The following is a 14,922-nucleotide window of genomic DNA, read 5'->3' on the forward strand; positions in this document are numbered from 1 at the left end:
TTAGTAAATAGACCCCATTCAAGTTCATATTAAATCTAGAGTCATAGATAGCGGCACCAAGTCTGAGGGGGTGTGGCCATCATGGAAGGTGCCCCCTTATAAATAAAAACCCTTTTTGCGGTGAGACCCTCAGCCCGGCACAAATCCAGGGGGGGATGTGAGTGTTCCCACCCACAGGCAGAGGAGACTGCTGCTGCTCTGCGTGTGCTGAGCTGCTGAGAGGTAAGAGGGAGGGAGGGCGGCATTGGGCTGGGGCCCCCGCCGGGTCTCTCCAACAAGCCTGGGTAAATAGTACACATTCCCCCCTCTCGGGTGCCCCTGGGCATAACTAGAACTCTGTTGGCCACATAGCAAGATCTTAAAAGGGCCCCCCCAGAGGTAAATAAAATATATACATTTGCCCCACACAGAGCTAATTAATTTTATGTCACACAGGCCCCATTCAGATTATGCCACACATAGCCCTTATGTCATACAGTAGTAGTGCCCCTTATACATTATACCACACAGTAATGCCCCTTATACTACACAGTAATGCCCCTTACACATTATACCACAGTAATGCTCTTTACAAATTATGCCACATAGTAGTAGTACCCCATTTAACACATTATGCAAAACAATAGTAGTGCCCTTACACATTATGTCCCCCCAGCAACTCACCTCCCTATGTCCTTTCAGCAGCCTCTCCTCGCCCCCTGTGTGCCATCAGCAGCCAGCAGGTGTGTAATTAGCCGGTGCGCCAGCTAATTACAGCTGGGACACCTGCTGGCAGTGGTAGACATGGACAGACATCACTGGCAGAATTTTAACCTGGCGCGGGTTGCGAGCCAATCAGAGCTTGCGGACTAGCATCCAATCAGGAGGCACCACTGCTGATTGGCTGCCAGTCTGCAAGCTCTTTTTGCCTTGCATCCAGCGGCGCTGTCTCTCCATGACTGCCAGTGCGCCAGCAGTAATCAGCTGGCGAGCCGGCACCCAGGGCCGGTCAGAGCCAATTTTTTTTGGTAAGCTGATATAGATTTTGGCGCCCCTCAGTGGACCTTCCTCTCAGCTCACTCATTCCCTGCCCATGGAGTCCCTCACAGCCCAGCACCCCTCATCACAGCCCCTCACAGCACTCCCCATCACAGCACCCCTCATCACAGCCCCTCAGAGCACCCCTCACCACAGCTCCTTTCATCACAGCACCCCTCATCACAGCCCCCCATATCCCCCTCATCATAGCCCCTCCATTACAGTCCCAACTATCACAGCCCCCCTCATCACAGCCCCCCACTCAGACTTACCTGCTGGCTCCAGGCTGTCTTTAACAGTGGCAGCAGAGGACTGGTGGCTTGGGATTGGTCTGGCAGTGACGTCGGCGGGCACCCTCCTGAGCGCTGCTGGGTCAGGGTGCCCTACTCGGCTGCGTAACCAGCGTATATGTAAAACAGGCCCTGCTGGCTCCAAATCAACATTGCTGACACCCGGGCCCCCCTCCATTGTCCTTTCTGGACCGGGCCATCTTGAGTGCATGACTGGGAGCAGGGGGAGCAGCGGGCCACAGATGCAGCTCGGGCACCATAGCAGCCGCACTCCTTGCACCCATGACAGTTATGGAACTGTTTGCAAGTATGTTAACAAAAAGTGGGGTCCTTTTCAGGATCAATAGAATGGGGTTATAGGCGAGGACAATGTAAACAAATAAAGGCTGCAGGTGTACTTCAGGGTCCAGTCTTCAACCTCGGCAACGAGTATGAAGTACTGAGCGGAAAGATTGCAGGATCTTGTTGGGACACAATCAACCACATTGTTGTTCAGAATTGGTACTTACCTCAGAGGAGCGCAACTGACCGCAAGTACTGTATTTTATAATTGTTCTTGAACCGGGTATTAGTGACCAGCCTAGCGGTTATTGCAGCACTATTGGATTGGAGCGCAAGTTTTTCTACGAATATTGAGCTTTCTCTAGCTGCATCCCAGCCTGCAGCCACAGAGCCAGATTTATTGGGTGGATGCACAGAAGGAACAAATGCCTGATCCCCCATACTTTAATCACAGCTGTAGTGAAGAGCAGGAAGTGCACTGCGAGCTGGAGAAGGGAAAAGGGATGTGGATTCCATAATCCTCACATTACATCATGGTTTTTTGTTTAAACATTGATTTTGTTGAAAGTACCAATAAATCTAAAGGTTCAACTTTATTGACCGTTTACATTTGTATTCCTATGAATTGGTGGGAAGGGGCCCCAGTGCATTGCATTGCCCAGGGGCCGGGCCTAGAATGCTGTTAAAACGGCCCTGCTCCACAAACACTGGCTCAAAAGTTGCCTTCGCAGAGCTGAGGCATCAGAGGGGAAGACCGGAAACTGCCCTCTTAGTGGTCAGTCTTATAAATATATTAGCTGAGCGATGGGACTTGACATCTTGCCATTCTTTGGGTTGCTGGATGAATAACATAAAATATAATAACAAAAACTGAGTGAGCTGTCTCTGGCAGCAAGTTTTGGGGTGCAGCAAAATGGAGGAAATGCATTACAAAATACTGATTTTCCTTCTGCAAAAGTCTGTATTAGTTGGTTCCTCCTTTCAGTAGATCTAATTTAAGGCTGGTGTTAAAATTGCACCTTAGCTCATCATGGTATCATGATGTAGTCTTTTAGGGCCACTTGTAACTTTATAACAAATGCAAATGGTCAGTGGCGGGCTGGGCTGGGGGGCAGGGTGCCATCTGACCCCCGGGCCGGTACAATTGTCCAGCACTAGGGGCCGCCGCTGCGCTCTATAAGAATATATCAGTGACAGCCGGGAAGGTTCCTATGCCTGCCTCCCGGCTGTCACTGTCAGGCTGCAGCAGTGCAAGTAGAAAAGGGACCGGCAGACACATACATGAACTGGGGAACCTATGTAGTGTGGTCTGGGGGTGCACCGCACCTCCTGTCCTGAAGCTGTCTGGAGGCTGTTCAGCTCCGCCTTCTCCCTCTGCTCATGTAAGGCCGGGCGGTGCGCTTAGGGGGTGGAACTACAGGATACAATGGAGGCTCCCTCCTCCATTGCTCCAGCCCCCGGAGATATGTGCTGCTGACTCTGTGCAGGTTATCTGCCGGAAGAAGGGAAGACACGGACGGGTGGTTAGGGGACCACCGGCTGGGCCTGCATTACATTGAGAGATCAGTGCTTTCAGACAGGGGGGCATGGTGTGGGCGGAGTGGCACTCACTGCTCCCGCCATGCCCACACCCCAGAGGCATTGATCTCTCAATGTAATGCAGGCTCAGCAGGTGATCTCCCAACGTGTGTCCTGTATTAGGGGTGGGGGATCTATGTGTGGGGTACTGAGTGAGTAGGAGGATCTGAGAATGGGGGAATATCTTTTGTGTGGTGGGGGATCTGTGGGTGCAACCCTGTGTGTGTGTGTAGGGGGTGGGGTCTGAGAGTTGGAGGCTGTGTGTGTGATCAGGGGAGCTGAGTGAGTGGGCAGAGAACTGTATGGAGGGATATGAGTAAGTGGAGAGAGCTGTGTGATGGGGGGTCTGTGTGTGAGGAGGGGAGAGCTATATGAGGGGAAAGAGCTGTGGGGGGGAGCTGTGTGAAGATTATATATAATATTTGTATTTATACAATGTATATACAATAATATGGGTCCCCAAAGCAGCATTTTTATTAATTATCGGTTCCTAGTCCCGATAATTATAATTTCTTATCACCAATATTGCACGTGTGTGTGAATATATAGAGTGTGCTGCATTGCCGCGCACCTGCCCTCCCCCTGAGCGTTTATCCAGTAACGCCAGCGGGAGGGTGGGCGCAGGGTTTTCCGGTGATGCTGCTTTCAAGCATTACCCTTTCGGGACAAAGCTGCTTAATGCTTCACAATATGCTGAAAGAAAAGCCGGGGCCACTGGCTTATGTTTGCCCCCCAGGCTGAAAGTTGCCAGCCAGCCAGCCCCTGCAAATGGTGATCTTCTCTGTGGACTGTGCCTGTGTATTACGAGAATCATCGATTAGGAATCATTAAAACCAGTGTTGAATCCAGCGAGCTGCTTTTGATTTGTTGTTTGTGAACGATTCGTGGCGCTGATTGGTGGCTTCTTCATTGCATTATGCTTTTGTGTGTGTGTTTAAACAAAACCTTTTTTCGTGCACGAGGCTGAGTTGTGGATGCTACATAGTAAATGCGTTTGTTGCATATAATAGAAGTGGCTTGAAACCTGGGTACGGGTGGCACGTAAGTGAATATGGGGGAGATGTATAGTAAAGTGCAGGTTTATAGAAGTGGAGATGTTGCCCCTAGCAACCTATCAGATTCTACTTATCATTTATCTAGCACCTTCTAGAACATAATAGCTAGAATCCGATTGGTTGTCATGGGCAACACCTCCACTTTTATAAACCCGCATTTTAGTAAAGAGAGAGAGAAAGTGGAGAGAGATACAGTAAATTACAAACCAATCGGCTTTTAACTGTCATTCTACAGGCTGATTGGCTGGTCTGCTATCTCTCTCCACTTTATCTCTCTCCTTGGCTCAGTACATTTCCCCTATGATGTTTTCTAGGTTTAAACAAGACCCATGTGCTGCTGTTGCCTACAGGTACGCATCTTAAGATAGTTGCCGCTTTGTATACAGTTGCAATTGCAGTATTTTTAGTGAATGCAAATTGCATATGGGATTCGGGGCACAATTTTGTATAATTGAATAATTAGTTATCAATAGATATGTTGGTTTTACAAGGACCAGTGGGCCACTTACTGTAGTTTGTAAGCATATTAGAATTCACCAAGGTGGTCCTGTGTAAGGAATGAGGTTAAGCTGAGCGTGACATAAAATACTGTGTGGGGTTCTGCTGGGTTTGCAAATGTTAAATTATAACTTGGCTCCATCTAGTGGTTACATTTAAAAGCATACATTTAAAAACAGCTGTTACATCAATAGCTAGAGTGGTACAGATGGAGGAGGGAATGCATTATTACATTTGTCTTCAAAGATTAAGTGGGACGTTTAGTGCCAGAAGTCCTAATAATTCTAATATTTAGAATTATTACATTTGATCATTGTATTATTATGTTTAAAATTAAATAAATGATGTTTAGTAGGTAACCAAATCATATCAAAGGCTTCAATTTGCTGTTATAGCAAGGGACCATGTTATTATTATGATACAAACATTTTTATTTTACACTATTAACACAATTAGGATTTTTGCATTTCAAACATTGATCACAATTGTTTTCTCTCTTTATAATAAATCCTTGAGCATAGTCACGTATTGTTTGATACATGGGCCCATTGGGGTATAGGGGTTATAGAAAGTTTGTTACTGTTATAATTTTAATTATTCTAATTTGTCTTGTGCATTTGTATTTCAGTTATTCAGTTCAATGGTGTGAAGCTTGTGGTAAATACACCAGAGGATTCCCTCTTTGGCTACCGTGGCGGTAACATCACACTACCGTGCTCATTTCACTATGAGCCAAAGTTACAGTCACCGAGAAGGTTCCGCATCAAGTGGTCCAAACTACACAAAGATAACACCAGGGAGAGGGATGTGCTGGTGGCTATTGGTTTAAGGCATCGTAGTTTTGGAGAATACAAAGGACGAGTTCACTTGCGCCAAAATACCCCAAATGAGGTGTCCCTTGTCATTAATGACTTACGTCTGGAGGATTATGGAAAGTACAAGTGTGAAATCATAGATGGGCTGGAAGATGAAAGCGGCATAGTGGAATTGGAATTGAGAGGTAAGCATCTCTGTAACGCTATCCTGCATAAGCAGTTCTGTAGCTAAACTAGTGTAGAAGTTGCGTGCTTACAGTAGACATCAGCATTAGTGCATTTGTCACTATAAATAGGGGCATATTCAATTGGGCGCGAGGTTTAGCGAGGAAAAAACCCCGGGCCCCTCATGCCCAATTTTGGATTACTGCGGGTATGCACGCTCCCGATACCCACGGTATCCAATAAAAAAAAGTGGTTGCAGGGTTTTCAGCTCTGAAAACCCAGCGCCTGGTAAAAAAAAAAAAGAATTCTGCACTTACCTGCCCAGGGGTCTCCGGTGGTCTCCGCGGCTACTGGTGGCCTCCCCTCTGTCTTCTCGCTGGATAGGGGGCTGCTGGGAGTCCCGGGGGCTGCTGAGAGGCCCCAATGGCTGCTGGGAGGGGCAAGGGCTGCTGGGAGATGTAGTTCTCCAAGATCCCATTCTGGGGTGGGCACAAAGACACTGCGGGGGCCACACAAACCGGGGGTCACACACACACACACTCATAGACACACACAGTCACTCATACACACTTAAAAACAGTAACAAACACTCACACACACTGACATACTCACCCTGCTGCAGAAGACCCGGCTTCTGACGCTGGATGAAGAAGACAGCGCTGCAGAAGGTAAGTAATTAAGGAATAATTAAGCTAATTGGGGTACCGCCGGGGTGCCAGAGCAAGTTCCGCAGATTTTTCCTAAAATTAACGATTTTAGGAAAAATAACACTTGCTCTGGAGGTGCGAGAATAAAAAATCTCCCGGCGCGTAATAAAAAAATCTGCACCTATTTGAATAGCAAAAAACCCGCATCTGCAGGAGACCTCGCAGGTGCGGGTTTTTTGCTATTCTCGCAACCAATTGAATATGCCCCATAGTGGGGCTGAGTTGAACATACTGTATGCTGGTTTGCTCTACGTAACCTGGATGAATTTGCACTGCTCATGTTCAGAAAATGAGCGCATGCAACTACAAGAATGCATTATATGAGCGGAGAGGCAGGACAAGGGTATGAAATTGTTTTCTCACAAATAACTGCGTTTAGGCAAATGCAGCCATGTAGACCAACACGTAAGTGGTGTATATACGTCTGTTAGGAGGTGTATTTTTTCCACCTAATATAGAATGGGTGCAAGTATACACTGATGATGACTAGTCCTAATGCAGAAGTGTGCATTTCTCAGGGTGTGTACAGCTCTGCATATGCTGACCAGGGGCGTCTTTAGAGAGGAGGGGGCCCGTGTCCAGTCCCCATCCGGGGCCCCCTCCTCTCTTCTCGGCGGCCGCCAGCCAACTGACAAGGCTGGTCGGCCATCGGAGCATTAGTAGGCTCTGGGCACTAGAGTGCCTGGAGTCTACTGCGCATGCACAAAACGACGGAAAAATGGCCGCGGCAGCCATTTTTCCGGCTTTTTCTATAGCGTTGACACCCGGCGCGGGACCTCGGAGAGGTAAGTTTTAAACAACATGGGTGCAGGGTGTGCGGTGAGCGGTGCTGCCCCCCTCTGCACCCATTATAGATATGCCCCTGGTGCTGACATATTTTCATGCCCATTTCTTTTCAGTAATGTATGTGCAACTTCCATTCACCTCTGCATCCTCCCCAGCGTCATTTCCTCTCTTCTCTATTCTCTGGGTGTTCACGTCCACTGTTCTTCCATGCAATGCACAACCTACAGTGGGAAACTGCCACAAATATTTAATCATATGGGGTTTAGAAATACACATACATTTCCTACATACCTGTCCTGTAGTGAACTAGCTTATCCCTCATTTAAGGACACAGTTTTGGTAACATTTTAAAAAAGGGTTTCAGATTATGGGGTAGATGTACTAAGCTCTGGAAAGTGATAAATTGGTGAGAGATAAAGTACCAGCCACTCAGCTCCTAACTGTCATTTTTCAAACACAGCCTGTAACATGACAGTTAGGAGCAGAGTGGCTGGTGGTTTATCACTTATTAATTTATCACTTTCCAGAGCTTACAGTGCATTCAGAAAAGTATTCACAGCGTTTCACTTTTTCTACATTTTGTTATGCTACAGCAGTGATTTTCAACCTTTTTCAACTCGAGGCACACTACACAAGATTTTAAAATTGCCAAGGCACACTATCCAGCAATGCGGAGTCCGTGACCAATGAAAAAATAAACACATTGGCTCCCACATAAAAAAATACACACACATTGGCCTCCACAAGAATAAAACACACCACATTGGCTTCCCAGGAATAAAACTCACTACATACTGTACACTGGCCTCCTCAGGAAAAAAACACACTACAGTACAAGTGCACTGAGCTGACTGCAGCGGCACACTTGACATCCACTCGCGGCACACTAGTGTGCCACGGCACAGTGGTTGAAAAACGCTGTGTTACAGCCTGATTCCAAAATGGAATACATTATTTTTTGTCCTCAAAATTCTACACACAATACCCCATAATGACAATGTGTAAAAAGTTTTTTTGAGATTTTTGCAAATTGAATAATAAAAATTGAGCTCAGGTGCATCCTGTTTCCACTGATCATCCTTGAGATGTTCCTACAGCTTAATTGGGTCTACCTGTGGTAAATTCAGTTGTTTGGACATGATTTTGAAAGGCATACACCTTTCTATATAAGGTCCCACACTTGACAGTGCATGTCAGAACACAAACCAAGCATGAAGTCCAAGGAATTGTCTGTAGACCTCCGAGACAGGATTATCTCGAGGCACAAATCTGGGGAAGGGTACAGAAAAATATCTGCTGCTTTGAAGATCCCAATGAGCACAGTATCAATATTAAAAAGATCTAAAAAAAACTTTTTACACGTTGTCATTATGGGGTATTGTGTGTAGAATTTTGAGGACAAGAATTAATTTATTCCATTTTGGAATAAGGCTGTAACATAACAAAATGTGGAAAAAGTGAAGCGCTATGAATACTTTCCAGATGCACTGTAGTACATCTCCCCAAAACAAACCTGAGTTGCAATTTCAAAATAAAACGGAAAAATTCAGAATTTCATTCTGCTTAGTCCTGGCATGTGGAACGGCAGGAAAATTCAGGTCCAGCCCACATCTTAAAATTGTACCCCCAAGTCTAACATAGAGCAAATAAAATGATTGTAAGCACGACTGCTCTGGGTTGTATGATTGGTTAGCTACCTATTTTCTCCCAAACCACACTCTCAAATCACACCTGACAAGCATATAGACTTCAGGTATATTTCTATGATTTTGGAAGCTCCTAGCTTTGGTGGAAATACCAATTATTAATTGAAATCAAATAAAATATGGTGAAGTCTTTGATCGCTGTTAATCTTTATTCACACCATGTGATTAAATGGTTTTTTGAACACTCCCTTCCATGCTGGGTGCCAAGTAAGCATCCTCAAGACAACTATATGCAGACATAGATGAAAGACTTTGTTTTTCAATGTCCTGCCCAGGTAATTACCTTTCCTGTTCATAGGACATCACAACTGAATGTACATACTAATGAAACTACACAAGCCCCACTCACAGGCTTCCTCAGTGATTTATATGCTAAAGAAAAACTTTCCATGTGCTCTACATTCAGTAATCCTTGATATTCCTAGATCCCCCTTATGTGGCTGTTAAATGCCACATAAGTAAGGAAGATATTTTTTCTCCTTGTAGTTTCAATGGTTTTATGCAATTTAAGCAAACACAAGAACTGCTGGCAAAAAAAAACTACTGATAGGCAGCTGTTGGTATCTTATTAGATTTCACCCTGGCTTCTGCTAGGTAAAGTTTAATTAGCACAGAAACCCCTAATATGACTATAGTGTTTAAACAGTAGGCATAGAAATAATGAAAAGTACAAGGTGAATAGGTCTGCTCATAACGCCTCTGGGTTTACATTGTAATTCTGTATTTGTCGGTTCTGTGTGGAAATTCAGGCTTTTGTACCATCTTGTAAATAAACAACATAGCCTAATATTCTATTATTTGTTGTGGAATGGTTTTAGTCACCTTTTATCCCACTGTAATCTAATTCATTCATTTATAGTAAATCCTTTATTTGTAGACTTCCTAAAATCAGCCACAGGATGTCACTGTTTACAAAATATTTGAAAATATGCTTTGAGACAAAGCGAGAATAGCTTCCACTTAAACGTAAATGAACAAAATAAAATTGTATTTGTAATTTGCATAAACATACCTGTATTAGAACATAAGCGCTTATTCGAGACATGTATACTAAACATACTGAAACACAAAAGGGTTCTGCAAGGAAGAAAAAACAACTATATGCAATTTCTAAATAATAACCATAAATAAAGGTAAATTTATTTTCTGGCAGCACAATATAGGACACATATTTTAGACATTCAATATTACTGTCGTTATAATGTAAATTGAATAAATTGTCATAGTGAGGAACATGAGTTTCTAGATTGGTACATTATTCTACCTGATAGTACTACTGGGCAAGGTGGGGGGCTGGGGTGTATAGTGTCTGTGTGCCTCAAATCTGAGGGAACTGGAAAACAATGGCTATATGGAATATTTGCTCAGTGCTCTACAGTAGATTGTTCAAAAGTCATCAGAGGCAAAACAGTTTTTATTTAGTTTTTTTTAAAACAAATTTACAACTAGCATAATGTGTTTAATGTCATGTTGACTGTTTTACTAATGAAATACTCCTCCGTGCAGGTGTTGTCTATCCGTATCAGCCTCATTATGGAAGGTACCAGCTCAACTACCACGAAGCAAAGAAAGCCTGTGAGGAACAAGACGCTATGATGGCTTCATTTGAGCAGCTGTTTACAGCCTGGGAAGAAGGTCTGGATTGGTGCAATGCAGGATGGGTAATGGATGGTACTGTGCAGTACCCCATTACTTTACCCAGAGAACCCTGCGGTGGGAAGGAGATGGCACCTGGTGTTAGAAACTATGGAGAGCGTCACAAACATTTACACAGATATGATGTGTTCTGCTTTTCTTCTGCACTGAAAGGTGAGGTCTCCGAGGCAAAGCCGAAATGAAAATGTATTATCTATGTCTAATTATTTTCCATCCATAGACACATATGGAAACTGGAGGTGATTTTGATTTCAATCTCTTGTGCATCAGTATCATGTGAACAGAACATGCCTAAATCTTTTGCTTGCCCTTTCTTCTCATTTGTATCTGTACATATATATCTATGTGCTTTTGTGGGATTTGTTATCTTAAAGGGGTTGTGCACCATTACGTTATGTGAGCTGCAGGCTCACAGCACTGGACCCAGACATTCTATGAAAGTGATCGTATGAGTAAGTGAATATGGCACATGATTGGATGGCTGAGGCACATGATTGGATGGCTGAGGCAAATGATTAGACGGCTGAGGCTCATTCACAATTGGGTGTCACATTTACATTCCTGTCCTATCTAAGGGCCTGATTCAGAGATGGACACATTTGAGCGATTATCGGTAATCTGCACATGCGTCTGGGTCGCACTGCACATATGTCAAGTTTAATGTTCGTTGTCGCTCACAGTGAGGATTTATTCGCAAAGTGATTGACAGACAGGGACAGTTGGTGGGCGGCAACAGGGGGAGGTGGGAGACTCAAATTCAGGAGTGTCACGACCATTCTTGAGGCGTTTCTCTGCCTGCAAATGCAATCCCGTCCACAGTACAAAATGTCTCCAGCGTCTCAGTTTCTGCGCCCATTCTGCGCGACTATAGGCTTACTGAGAAGTCTAATAATCAGCTGATCTGTGACCAATGCTGCGCCTCTGTACGCAGTCACTTGGATTTGCGAAGCCACCAGTGGCCATCTCAATACATATACCGGCCGCTGCAACATTTACATATTTTCGCACAGCGCTGCATAGAAATTTACGACAGCGGTGGCAGCATTAGTGTACATCTCTGAAATGGGCCCTAAATTACATTGATAATTCCAGTCTCATGTGCTGAAAGAAGCTTCAGTGAGGTAAAGTTGATCTCCCCGTAGGAGGGACCACACCAATTACTACATGGGGGGGGGGAGGGGGGTATGACTATAATAGCTATATCTGTTCACAAACATCAGTGCTACCACCTGGCCACAGGCGAACTATAAATTTTGCTCCCCCCTGCCCAAAAAAATTCTGATGCCCCCCCCCCCATGCAGGGCCCCAGGTAGTGGTCCCCCTATGCAGTGCCCCTTACATAATGCCCCCAGTAGTAGACCCACTTATATAGTTCCCCCAGTCCTAACCCCCCAGCAGTGCCCCCAGTAGTAGTCCCTCCCAGCAGAGCCTCCAGTAGTAGTCCGCCCCCAGCAATGCCCCCAGTAGTAGTCCCCCACCAGTAATCCTCACCTATGCAGTGCCCCCAGCAGTAATCCCCACCTATGCAGTGCCCTCAGTTGTGGTCCCACCAGTGCAATGCCCCCAGTAGTGGTCCCACCAGTGCAGTGCCCCCAGTAGTAGCCCCCCCAGCAATGCCTCCAGTAGTAGTCCCCCCCCAGAAATGCCTCCAGTAGTAGTCCCCCCACAGTAATGCCTCCAGTAATAGCCCCCAGTAGTAGTCCCACCCCAGCAGTCCCACCCAGAAGTGCCCCCAGTAGTAGTCCCCGCAGCAGTGCCCCTAGTAGTAATCCCCCTCTATGCAGTGTCCCCCAGTAGTGGTCTCACCAGTGTGCAGTGCTCCTAGTAGTATTCCCAGCAGTGCCCTTAGTAGTAGTCCCCCCAAGCAGTGCCCTTAGAAGTAGTCACCCCCCCAGCATTGTCCTTAGTAGTAGTCCCCCCCCCAGCAGTGCCCTTAGTGGTAGTCCTCCCCCCCAGCACTGCCCTTAGTAGTAGTAGTCCCCCTCAGCAGTACCCTTAGTAGTAGTCCCCCCCAGCAGTGCCCTTAGTGGTAGTCCTCCCCCCCAGCACTGCCCTTAGTAGTAGTAGTCCCCCCCAGCAGTACCCTTAGTAGTAGTCCTCCCCCCCCAGCACAGCCCTTAGTAGTAGTAGTAGTCCCCCCTAGTGCCCTTAGTGGTAGTAGTCCGTCCTCCCCCCCCAGCAGTGCCCTTAGTGGTAGTAGTCCCCCCCCCAGTGCCCTTAGCAGTAGTCCGTCCTCCCCCCCCCCAGTGCCCTTAGTAGTAGTCCATCCTCCCCCCCAGCAGTGCCCTTAGTGGTAGTCCCCCTGGCCAGAAACACACACACAAAGAAAATGAAACTCCGCTTACCTTGATCCCCGCTCCGGAATGCTCCTCCGTGCAGCGTCCTCCCGGGCCGGCCCGCTCTGCATGATGGGAGAGACGTCATGACGTCTGTCCCATCATGCACTGCAGGAGCTGGAAGCCCGGCTCCCGCAGTGGGTGCAGCAGCCGATGAGAGTCTGACAGACTCTCATCGGCTGCTAAAACAAACACACAGCTGCCGACGCCGGCGGCTGTGTGTTTGTTGCTAGTAATGTAGTGCGGACGGCACTTATGTGCCGTCCACACTACCGCCCTGCCTGGGTGACTAACAGATGCTAGAGGTCCAGTAGGCGGCGGCCATTTTGGGAGGGCTGTTTTCTGCAGATTTCATGCGGACGGCCAGTCCGCATGGAATCTGCAGGCAGCCACCTCGCCCCACAAGCCTCCACGCCCCCAAGCCACTGCGGGGGCTGTAGTTACGCCACTGCACCTGGCTGAGAACAGAACCGTAGCAGAATTGTTTTATTCATACCACATAAAATTACAAGAATCTCAAAAACAAAACTACAAAATTTTCCTGTGCTCTTATCTGTGAATATTTTCTGACATTTAAACAATTTTAGTGTAATTGACTAATATGGTTACAAGGAAAAAAATAATGGTACTTGTGTACTTTACGAACTCATTGCAGAGAGAACCCAATGAATGTTTTAAATGGTACTTGTGTAATTTACGTACACAAGTACCGAAAGTTGTCCCCACCTAAACAAGGTTATATTCCCCCTCTATGTCCACTTGGATGGTAGGGAATGACGCTGGAAATTGGCTAATGACGTCAGGGTAATCTCCGTGAAGGGGATTTAGACATTACCATGATTGATAATAATAATGAGTGTACAGGGGCGTATCTATAATGGGTACAGGGTGTGCGGGGAACATGGGCCCCTGGGTCCAGGGGGGCCCCGCACCGCACACCCTGCACCCATAGTATTTCTTACCTCTCCGGAGTCCCACGACAACGCGGGGGTCCGGCGCTGTTAAAAAAACGACTGGAAAATGGCCGCCGTGGCCATTTTCCCGCTGACTTGCGCATACTCAATAGACTCTGGGTGCACTCTAGTGCCCAGAGTCTATAACTCCGGGACTGGCCGCGCACATCTCAGTGTTCTGCCGGCCGCCGGACAGAGAGGAGGGGGCCCGTGTCGGGGACTGCACATGGGCCCCCTCCTCTCTAGAAACGCCCCTGTGAGTGTAGGACACTTGGGTTCTCTTTGCAATGAGTCTGTAAAGTACACAAGTACAAAAATAATGATTAGTTTACTTAAACGATAAGAATTTATTAAACTGTAACTTATATGGGTCCAATCCATGGTATTAGCGTTGTGTTTATTGAAATTCCAATGAAAATGATTAGTCTATTTAGAATGTTTTATATACATAATAAGCAGTATTGCATACTGCTATGAAACTTGTATGATCTTTTTTTTAATTAAATTCTAGAATATTGTATTTATATTTCATTACATTTACCACTGTGGTTACATTTATTAGGCAGACATTTTTTTTTTTAGTTCAAGCGTTCAAGGCCACAGAGCTATTTTGTTTATTTTATTTAAATCTCTTCTTGCTGAGCATAAATAAGATCGTAACATTACTTCCAGATAGCCAATAAGACATAATAAGAGACAGTATATATTTATAAACTTACATGACCTAAATATATGTAAAATGTACTGTGATGTCCCTCCTCCTGTATAATATATCCTCATATATGCTGAGCAGTGATGTCACTTGTGTAACATACATTAATTTTGAAAGTGTTCTTTAACAATTGAAAATTTAAACTAGTGTACTACATGGAATACGTGACCAAGTGTTTGAAAAATGACAGTTTGGAGCTGATTGGTTGGAGCACCATTTAGGCTTGGTAACGAGTGATAACAAGAATGTCACTCGTTGATAAATCTGGGCCAATGTACCCAGGGGTGCTGAGGCATTGGACGGCCCTGTTGCTGGGGAGACGTGGCCACTGGAGGGGCGTGGCTTTAGACCATCAAGGAATATGAT

At 45.9% G+C, this 14,922-nt stretch overlaps 1 protein-coding gene across 1 annotated transcript in view; it reads left to right on the top strand.

Annotated features, from left to right (window-relative positions):
• HAPLN3 (hyaluronan and proteoglycan link protein 3) overlaps positions 1 to 14,922 on the top strand; it is a 52,411-nt gene that overhangs the window by 26,185 nt on the left and 11,304 nt on the right. The window contains exons 3-4 of the mRNA XM_088452655.1: positions 5,349 to 5,720; positions 10,406 to 10,708. Coding sequence (XP_088308781.1) covers positions 5,349 to 5,720; positions 10,406 to 10,708 — 675 coding nt within the window. The remainder of the gene's footprint in view (positions 1 to 5,348; positions 5,721 to 10,405; positions 10,709 to 14,922) is intronic.

The sequence above is a fragment of the Taudactylus pleione genome, unplaced genomic scaffold, assembly GCF_031769625.1.
Source record: "Taudactylus pleione unplaced genomic scaffold, aTauple2 ptg000556l, whole genome shotgun sequence".
NCBI lineage: Eukaryota > Metazoa > Chordata > Amphibia > Anura > Myobatrachidae > Taudactylus > Taudactylus pleione.